The 10932-nt window shown below is 37.1% G+C and overlaps 1 protein-coding gene across 2 annotated transcripts; it reads left to right on the top strand.

Annotated features, from left to right (window-relative positions):
• Nucleotides 1-223: 223 nt before the first annotated feature.
• Nucleotides 224-10514, top strand: LOC149574909 (MACPF domain-containing protein At4g24290-like). 2 transcript variants are annotated; one of them, XM_089814758.1, is made up of 7 exons: nucleotides 224-864; nucleotides 2501-2739; nucleotides 2821-3022; nucleotides 3128-3205; nucleotides 3470-3653; nucleotides 8485-8651; nucleotides 9140-10514. In XM_089814758.1, the coding sequence occupies exons 2-7, from the start codon at nucleotides 2501-2503 to the stop codon at nucleotides 9848-9850; spliced, it is 1581 nt and encodes a 526-aa protein (XP_089670884.1). In that variant the 5' UTR covers nucleotides 224-864; the 3' UTR covers nucleotides 9851-10514. The 2 variants fall into 2 exon arrangements, with proteins under 2 accessions (XP_089670884.1, XP_089670883.1); XM_089814757.1 differs by having other exon boundaries at nucleotides 229-695.
• Nucleotides 10515-10932: the final 418 nt, after the last annotated feature.

Genomic DNA, 10932 nt, shown 5'->3' with positions numbered 1-10932 from the left:
ATTTGCAGAGTCAGTTCCCGGTTACCGGTCACCCTGTGCTGACTACCACAGGTCCAGAACTGAGAAGAACCACCATCGATCACATTGAATTCAGACATTTCTAATTTGAGACAGTGGGCAAAATGGCATGAGGATGAAAACCTCTTTGAAAAATCAAAGGAATATATATATATATATATATATATATATATATATATATATATATATATTTGACTTCAAAATCAAGGGAGCATATGCTTGAATCAAAATTTTATAATTGGGAATGGACAACATTAGCTAGGCATGCAATGACTTGGACGAATTCAATGCGGTGCAATTTGCATTTTGGGAATGTGTGGCAACGGAGCTCAGTCTCATCCCTTTTCTTACAAGTTGAAATTTTTGAGTTGTTGATAAGGGGTTGAAGGGTGTTTGCATGGTATTGAATTGGAGAGAGAATTATGGCGGAGGCTAAGATTTTGGGCAGGCATGCAATTGAGGCTCTCGGACAAGGCTTTGACATAACCAATGATTTTAGGCTCAAGCACTGCAAGAAGCAATACCAATCAGGGTCTAGTTTGGTAGAATTGGATCAGAAAAATTTGCAGGACATTGTTCTTCCCGGGGGCCTCTTAATCCCAAATGTGTCGAGAGACATCAGGTGTGATAAAGGAGAACAACTCCGGTTTAAATCTGATATTTTGGAGTTCAATCAGGTTGGTGAAAGCAACAACTATTACCCTGTTTATACCAGTTTTGTATGCCGGTGTCCTTCATAGATGTTACAACAGATCTAAGCTCTTAACCAATTTGGAGTTTAATGATGTGATGGAGTCAATTGGAATTATAACTGGGCTGTCTTCGTACTTGTAATTACTCAATGATGTAAGCATATTGGTGATTATGTGAAGCGAAATAGAGAATTTAGCACATTAAAAGTGGTTTTTGTTTTCTTATTAGGTTTCTGAATTCTAACTAAAGAATGATATTCCTTAACGAATAACATGGAGTGGAATTAATTTTGATACTTCATTTTTCAAAGTGAATTTGCAACAAATAGCCCCCTGAATTAGTCCAGGTTATGGAGCATAATATTTTGGATTGTTGGAGTTCAAGTCTTTTAGGTGGTGTTCAAGCATGGCTTGAAGATCTTTCTGGTACTGTCGATTCTCTATATCATCTACAAACTCTTTATGCAGAACAAGTGATCACTGTGGGAGGGATGCCTAAGAACTAAACCTAAATAGTCTATAAACTACTGCAATTGTAGAGATTGCAAGAAGAGATAGACATAAAACATTTGATATCCCAACCTTGCATTAGGTAGGATCAAGCATCAAAAAGTTTGGCTCCAAGCCAGTGCACAAATTTATTAATCAAAACCCTTCAGGAAAGATTCATAACTGAAGGAAACTTCTGTGTCTTCTGCCCTGTTTAACCCTGGTGCCAAACAGCATGTGCAAACCATCTAGTTGGATGCACAAAGGCAAGGCTGTTGAATTTTTAGTGTTTGCATGGCTGGGGTAAAAAGATTAGGTCTAATCCATATTTCATCAGGATCATCTTCCCCTATCTACTGGCTTTTATCCCCTACTGATGAGTTTCTTAACATGAAAATTGAACTCAAACATCTTATATTGTGACATTTGAAGCCCATAGAACACATCCATCCTTACTTAGCACCCCAGTTTAGGTGCCCCAATAGAGCGGCTAGTAGATCCAAATCCAGGCACAGAGGTTGCTGAAGCAGCGGGTAAGTGGGAGAAGCAACAGTTTATGTTCATTTGTCCTGAGTCTCATGAGCTCAACATGACAAGTAATCTCTCCTGTTGTGATATTGCTATCAGGATCTAACTGTGTGATTTAGAGTCAAACTCATTGACCCATATTTCATGAGTAGTGATTCAACATGAATCCATCTCTCATGAGAATAAATGGAACACTTAGCATTCATGAGAATAAGTGTTCCATTTATTCTCATGAGAGATGGATTCATGTTGAATCACTACTCATGAAATATGGATCAATGAGTTGGACTCTAAACCACACAATTAGATCCTGATAGCAATATCACAATTTGACTTGCTGTGGAAATTATCTCCTACTTATTAATCTCTACCGTTCATAACTTAGTACCCGCTTCTTATTTAAATTTCCAAAAGTGAGAAGATTCCTTTGTCCCCGATGCGATGCTTCCTAATTATTGAGAGAAATAGGTGCAGGTGAAGATGTAAATATAAGCCTGCCAATAGTGGCATGTTGTGATGGTTAAGTTGTTGTGCTCATGTCCTTGCCATCAAGGATAAAATCCCATGGGGATGAGGTGCCCCATGTGTGGCCTCACCAGTTCATAGCTATGGCTCAAAGCATTTACCCCTGTTAAAAAAGAAACATAAATTTAAGCCCATCAAATAAATTATGGTGGTTGTTATTAACTCATTTCAGATTATTTTTAATATCCAGCTGCTGAAGTCAAATATAATACATTAACATAAAAATTGTATATGATTTTTCTTCACAGATGTCAGAGCTGTTCAATCAGAAATCATCTATATCGGGGAGGATCCCTTCTGGTCATTTCAATAGCATGTATGGATTTACAGGGGCTTGGCTAACAGATGCTACTGAAACAAAGCACCTAGCCTTTGATGGCTACTTCATCTCACTGTATAATGTCCACCTGACAAGGTCTCCACTGGTTCTCAAAGAAGAAGTCAAGAAGGCAGTCCCAGCCTTTTGGGACCCAGCAGCACTTGCAAGGTTGGCTCCAATATCTTATCCAGGTCTGATTATTAAAAGAACATCTTGATATTAGGTTGACGATTTAATCTCAAAATGCAGGTTTATTGATACTTATGGAACCCACATAATTGTGGACGTGGTGGTCGGAGGTCAGGATGTTGTGTTTGTAAGGCAGAATCATTCCTCAACTATATCCCCAACTGAACTCAAAAGGCATTTAGACAATATCGGAGATCAGTTGTTTACAGAGACATGTAGTCTTGCACCTCTGCATGTGAAAAACAAAGAAAGTAAACAAAGGGTAAGAATTTGACCTAAGCATGTTAGATCTCAAACTATATTAGTCTTGAGCATCTATATAAGCAAGATCTTTATATGCCAGTGACTTACACTTGACTTACTACAGGTTCCTCAGGCTTTTAGGGATATATTTCAACCAAATACTCTACACATGGACAGCTTTTCAGCTGCATCAAGCAAGGATGTGAGTCTTAATCCTATATTTCAATGTTAAATACATTAGAACCTTTTGCTCAGTAATTGGGGTAATTACTTATAACAGCTTATTCCCCATTTGCAAAAAGATGGAGATTCCTACATATTCCAGCTAAATAATGGCATATGGTTTGAATTTATTTTTTAATAGACAAATGGGTTAAGAACAGATGCATGCAAGAAAGGCAAACAGTACTGATTACAATGTCATTGCATTGTATTGTTTCAACTGACATGACTTTTTTGGGTGCAGGGATTGACAGTAATATGCTCTAAGAGAGGAGGGCTGGTATATTTGCAGTCACATTGTGAATGGCTTCTTACAGTACCCACCAATCCAGAAGCAATAATATTAAAATTCATTCCTATAACATCTCTTCTGACTGGTGTTCCTGGCAGTGGTTTCTTAAGTCAAGCTATCAATCTATACCTCCGATGTGAGTAAGATTGCGATAGTCAAGAGAGAAATGTCTATACAAATTTCAAAATACAAAATTGAACACCTATTTACTGATTGTAGTCATGAACCTTACTGCTTTGATTCTTGAATGTCCTAACTTCCTAAGCTATGTTCATCTGGATGGTATTCTTTAAAAAGTATCACCTAAATTTTATTACAGCTGAGATAACAAGTGACACCTATGCATGATATAGGAGACTGTATCTAGGTCTGATACCCTGCTAATCTATCAAGACGTTCATCAGAATTGAACTGGAAGCAAACGTTAATGTTGTTGAGCCATTCAGAAAAGAGATGATAGTCTTCCTCTTTGAATATGTATAGAGACATTTTGCACCACAAATATAAAGTTGGTTGGTGCATTGGTTAGTTTGGATATACAATGGACAGTGGCCATATCAAGTTTGGATAGCATGCTAATGAATGCCTTAATCATCAATTCCAGTTTAATATTATCTGGAATCTGAACCACAGAAGAATCTTGAGAAGATCCTTTCTCCCTTACATGTCATCACCAGACATGCTTTATTTTCACAGCTCCACGCCAAAAAATTAGCACCATCTCATGCAATTCAATATTCTATGCAAAGATCAATTGACCAGGAAAAGATGGCAGACATGATTTACACCTTTTATGTGGTTAATGCACAATGTTAAATGGTAAGCCTTCACTCATACCCTGTTGTCTATGCTTGCTTTACCTATGCAATGCTAGGTTATATGTCCACATAGACCAAATGGAGAATTATAGATCACATCTATCGTAAGGCAACTCTTTATATATTACTTGAATGTCAACCATTTTGTAACCATTCTTCTATAATTTGTATTCTTGTCACATAACATAGACACCTGTAACATATCTGGGGTAGGATATAGGAAATTAGATAGAACACCGAGCTTACATCTTGCAGATAGAATCTAAACCCACATTGATAACACAGACATAGCTAGAAAACAAGTAATCAAACACAACACATGACCTCATATGGCTTCGTGTTTCAATTTATGTTTTTCTTGTAAATATATCTCTGATCATTCTTGACTCATCAAAATATTGCTTCCACTCAACAATTTAGCATGTTGTCACCCAAAGCTTCCTTGGGATTCAAGTCACTTATGGAATTTTTGTAAGAGGATGATTCAGTAGGTGAAACTTTTCTTGAGATGACTTATACAATGATCGCAGCTGCTTTGGATACATCCTCTATAATCTCTTTTATAGAATGACCTGTAAAGCCTCGACAGATATATTTTGTTCTCTGCATGTGACCATGCGTTAGCTCTTTCTTCTCCTTTTTTACCTGACTGCATTCAATCCTGTAGGAATTGGGTCATGATTCTTTTTGTACTTATAAATCTTCTCTTGTAGATAACTCATGATCTCTGTAATTTCTTCATGTCAGAGTCATTGTATGAACTTGTTTGCAGTTTGCATCATCATCTGAACTTTCCCACATATGGTGCCCATATTCAGCTCTACTGGTTTTTACTAAATGAGTTCATGCTGTACAATCTTAATGACAAGAGATGCATCTCCAAATTGGGCTAGGAAAACCTGTTGTGTCACTTTCTTGGACCTGCATCTTGAAAGTAAAATACTCCCAAGTCCCAACAAGCTCATTTTTTAACTCAATAATAAATTACATGAAAATTTTGTGCCCAACATGCAGTATTTGGAATATTTGAATTTCGCTAAAGGAGCCAGTTATCACCTGAGAAAAGATGGGATTTTTCCTCCAACAAATAAGTTTAATATAAAAACACAAGGAGGTACAACTGGATCTGATGTGTGGTTTCCTTGAATTTCTTGGTCTCCTGATTATCTTCAACATCAAGAAAATGGAGGTTATTTACAATGTACATATCAAAGAATCTTCGCTTGTGATAAACCGTTTTAATTTAACAATGACATTGCATGACTCGAACCCAATATGTAACTTGAAGTTAGTCCAAGAGGGAATCTCCACATAGTTCCAATTCCTAATTTGAAAGTACTGCTTTGACTTTGTTTCTTCTAGCATTGACTCTAAGTAGTTTCAAAAACAATCTGAGATTTCATGGTTATATGCTACATTTTGTAACTATTGATGATGAGGGAAAGTTACAACCATTTCCCTCAACAATAAGAAATAGAGATTACATGATCACTGACTAACTTGCATTTCACCAATGCCTATTCGATTATCTACTTGTTGATCTTGGACACAGAGATCTCCATGTTCTTGTTAACCACAGTCACAAATTTTGGAGCTATCTATGTGCTATTGAGAATGTTAACATTCCGTCCTTTTTAGGGGGTACCTAGTATAAAGGCATCATTTTAATATTTAGTTTTCTTTTTGTGTTGTGGCAATTGATCTAGATAGTGTGCACATTTAAAGTCTCTCTTGCCTGTGTATCTAGTTTTGTAATCTACCATCCATTTCCACTAGAATACTTGGCAGTCAGGAAGTGAGTCCCGATCAGTTTGATTTACTTTGGAAATCACTTTGGCTCATCTCTCTTGCCAATTTCTCTAGTCATCTAGTCTGCCCTCCATTTCCATTGGAATACTAGGCAGTCATGATGTTGGTTCCAAGTGGTTTGATTACCTTGGAAATCAATTCAGTTTGAATATTATAGTTGATTTTTGCAGACATGCTTAAGACAAGAAGAGACATCTTAATCCTAGATATGTGGCACATACGTCAAGAGTCATTAATATTCTCTCCCCGTGGCTTTCTAGCTCAAGGTTACTTTAATATAATGAGCATGTCTCATAGTTTTTTCAGAAATCAAGATATATCATCATATTACATGAGGCAACAGGATATGTCATATTTGCTCTCTCTTAGACGTGTAGATGGAAGAATACTACACCTTTGGGCTTCCTATCTGATGTGATTCATGAATCATGATATTTGAGGAGATTCCAATATTTCTACAAAGGCTTGAGAAAGGAGACCCTCGCTAAATATTTTGCATTATTTGTGTTCAATATATGTGGCTCTTAGATTTTGAAATTTATTACTTTTAGACACCAATACGTAAGGTTACCATCCAGTTGAACCAAATTTATAGCTACTTCTTTCGGCCTATCTTGTCCATAGAAGGTGTCAAGTGCGTATCAGCCTAATTTGTCAGTGTCACAGGGGATATAGATCTGTGAAACAATTCCTTCTACATTCTTGGCACAGAGTTGACTGCATTATACTGTTCTAGATCTGGAAGATTAAAGATCATGGATGTCAGGAGAGGCCTTGGGAAGACAAGCTTGCACCTTTCTTGGATCATCTTGATTCATTGCCCGTCATTTTCATGAGGGCATTATTTTTATCATCATTAGCCCTTTTGTGGTCCCTTTTCTACTCCCAGCATCAATGCAGAAAAGAGCATCGTTCCCCCTTACCTTGCTTTCTGTTTCTATATCAGCACCTCTCCTCAACTTGTTCATGCATATGCTATTGCTGCACAAAAAAGAAAAGAATCATTGCAACCCAAAGCATTTAAGTCACAACTATGAAATATGAAAATAAAGGATTCGCAATGACAACAATCATAAAAATGATCTTCACTTCCTTCCAAATTGAAACGAGCTTTCGAGAGAATCATTTGGCCTTCCACAATTTGTGCCTTAAAATTGAGTGCCCAACATGAAAACTGAAATTTGTTTGCATATGATCCCGTTGCAATCTGATACAAGGCATGGCTTTTGCTTGGTAAACCCCTTTAAGAACAAATATAGAGTTACAATGGAAGCAACTAGATGTGTTGATTTAAATGAGGGTCTGGATATAAAAGAACCACATCAAAGCTACTGGACCATCTCTGATTGGAATGTTCTTGTTACTAAAGGAAAATCTGAATTCAGCCATTCTAAAAGTAATTTTCTTCTGGCCACTTATCTACAATTACTGTAGTTGTAACTTTTGGATATCCAAATAAACTCTTGGACTTTAAACCAGGATGAGCAACCTTGGCAAGCCAACTGTATTAAAAACATTTATAATACAAAAATATGCTGAGTTACGTCATACAAATGCTATTTATGTAATTATGTAACTAATCTTATTGGGTATTACGACTCACCCTCAGCAAAAACTTTCATTACATTAAAATTTGACTATTGAGCACTAAGAATTTTTCACATTACCACCAAATCTACATAGTGCCTTGTGCATGCACTCTACTAGTATAATGCTAACAGTGAATTCCCAACAGTTGAAACTCGAAACGAATTACACTGGATTTTAGTGTTGGACATCTTACAGCGTAATTTTGGCTAAACAAATGAACTCTTGAATTCTAAGCCATTATGAACAACTCTAGCAAGCCAAGATACATGAAAAGCATTTATAATATAGAATATGCATAGGTGCATGTCATACCAAATGCTATTTATGTAATTATGTACGCAGTTTTTCTTGTATTATATCTCACCCTAGGCAAAAAGTTTCATTATATTGAAATTTGACAAGTTTGCACCAAGCATTTCGACATTATTCCCAAATCTACGTAGTGCCTGGTGCATGCACTCTAGCAGTATCCTACAAATAACGAACTGAGATGCCTAATATAGTTGATGAAAAATGATTTTTAAGTCGAGTCAAATACTGGGTTTGCTTTATTTTCGGAGTCAAAATGTTTTGAAGGAAACTTTGAGGATAGTGTATATGTTATATTGCTTATATGCATTTTGCTTAAAAATACAATTATTTACTGTAATGAATCCAGAATTTTGCAAATAAATGATTGTTAAATGTTATGGAACAAAAATTAAACACCTACCTATTTTACAATTACTAATCTCAAATTTCTTACTACAGACAAACCTCGAATTGGTGATCTGCGGTACTTTCTTGAATTCCAAGTTCATCTTGAATGGGCTCCACTGCACAGTGAGCTACCACTAGGGCATTCAAGTAAAAGAGTTCCATGCCAGTGCTTGCAATTCAGTTTGATGAGTCCAAAACTTTATGTCAACATAACCCAGGTACAATATTCTCATTTCTCACTTGACTCAAAATTTTGTAACGAAGTTTTTTCAACAAAAAATACTATTCATAGGTCTAAACTGCAATTGATGTGAATGAATACTGCCATATAAAGCTTCATTATATGATCTTATTCATATGCTCAGATAGACTTTCAGAATTGTTTATAACTCGATTCTGGAACATTAAATCAGTACAGACTCTAGATAGTCAGTCAGTGCCTCTATATACAAAGACTCCTATTCACATATATGGAGCCGTCTATGGCCAGATTCTGGTGCATTTATTGTAGTTTACTCTGTGACTTGTAATCACCTTTTAGGCTTTGAATCTTAGCACTAGAAGTAGAATAGACTGACCTGCCATAGTTTTACATTACACCATGGTAGGTGTGGTCATAACATACAACAAACCAAGCATAAGTCTTAAATATGCAGCAATCATGATGAACTTCATCTAAGCATTGGAGCTATTGTGTCTACAACAGGTGTCTGTTGGTAGAAATCTTGTAAGTGGACTTAGACTTTATCTTGAAGGCAAGAAGTGCGACCGGTTGGCAATACATCTCCAACATCTTTCTACCCTTCCAAATATCCTTCAGCCCCTGTGGAATGAGACTTCCTTTTCTGATGCACCAAGGTGGAGAGGGTCAGATGAGAGGGACAGCCAGTTTTTCGAGCCCATTCAGAAGAAGAACTACTCTCATATATGCTCAGTGGCCATCAAGCATGATCCCAATTGGGTTAAGGAAGTGGGTAGTGGTGTTTTTGTTGTAACTGGAGCCCAACTTCAAGTAAAAGGAACAGGATCAAAGAACGTGTTGCATCTAAATTTGCAGTTCACAAGGCTGCCCAACTGTATGATAGAGAAGTCTTTTTGGGATCATGCACCTGCAGTTTCTCAGAGGTCGAGATTCCTCACAACATTCAGCACTACATTCTCAACATCACAGCAACCATCCAAGCCTGTTCCTTTTGTGCTCAACTCAGCACATTTTCCTAATGGCCCGCCAGTTCCGGTACAATCCCCAAAACTACTCAAATTTGTGGACACATCTGAAATCTGCAAGGGACCTAATGACATCCCTGGACATTGGTTATTGACTGCAGCTAGATTAGATCTCAACAATGGAAAAATATCATTACAAGGCAAATTTTCACTCCTCAACTACAGGTCGCGAGTTTTTGAAGACTGCTAGAGGGATGCATTGAGTTGGGGTTTGAGTGTACTATGCAAATGATGGAAGTTGTAACTATATCATTGTAAATGAAAGCAAACTATTACTCTCATTCAAGTAGCTTTTTTGCCCATTTCTATTAAATACTGGTCAAGGCTCAAGTCCCATTAATCCCACCCGCCACTGCGCATTCTAGGGTAAGCTCTTGATTTTACATTAACATTTTGAGGTCATGTGATGAAAAAGGGTAGCCAGCAAGATTGTTTCCACGTTGTCTTCTATACCGGCACACATCTTGTACATTTCTCAATTCCTTTGTGTTTAACGCGATTGCTTGGTGGGGCAAGTTAGGGTGCTAAACCCAGGTTCCACCCTGGCTGCTTCAGTTTCAAACTTGTGGGCATCAATAAGGGTTAGCAGATTTCCATAATCCATCTGAAATGAATTTTTTGTTTCTGGATTCTGACCGTGTAAGGAATTTCTTACACAATCAGAATCGAGAAGCAACAAATTCACTTGTGGGCATTGAGCATGCCAGTGTTTGCCCAGTTTTTTTGGTTCCAAATGCGGTTCTCTGGCTTAAAGTTGATGGCTTATGATCATAACTAAGCTTATAATTGTAAAACATAATTCAGCCAAGGCTCCTGTTCTGTATCAGATAGCTAAATGATTCTGTGAGCGTGAATTCGATGTAAAATCATGTCACTACATAATAAATCTGGACCCTAAAGGGCTAAAATAAAAGTATATGCGATTACATTTGACGTTTCTTACTTCAACCATGAACTACTCCCACATGTAAAGCACAATGTTGAACAGATATGGTCCTCATAAAAAGTCGAAGGATAGATTTTGCCATCAAATTAAGCCTGTGTAAGAGCATGGGCTTAAAGAGCCTGCTCTTCAAAGCTACAACTGCCAATCTAAATGCATTTTTTTCTTAGAAGCAACTCTAATGAAATGAAGATTAACAGAATCTAGATTCCAATAAAAAGGGTTTATGAGCCATCTCTTGTAACTCCTGTAGGAAGCTTAACAGAAAAAATTGGCATTCGCCATGGAAAAATCTTGCATGGTTGATGGTTAATCAGAAGTGGTCAAGA

Source organism: Cupressus sempervirens, chromosome 2 (assembly GCF_028749045.1).
Source record: "Cupressus sempervirens isolate cs-2001-9-10 chromosome 2, ASM2874904v1, whole genome shotgun sequence".
In the NCBI taxonomy this organism is placed as follows: Eukaryota; Viridiplantae; Streptophyta; class Pinopsida; order Cupressales; family Cupressaceae; genus Cupressus; species Cupressus sempervirens.
This window is presented reverse-complemented; position numbering and strand designations above follow the sequence as displayed.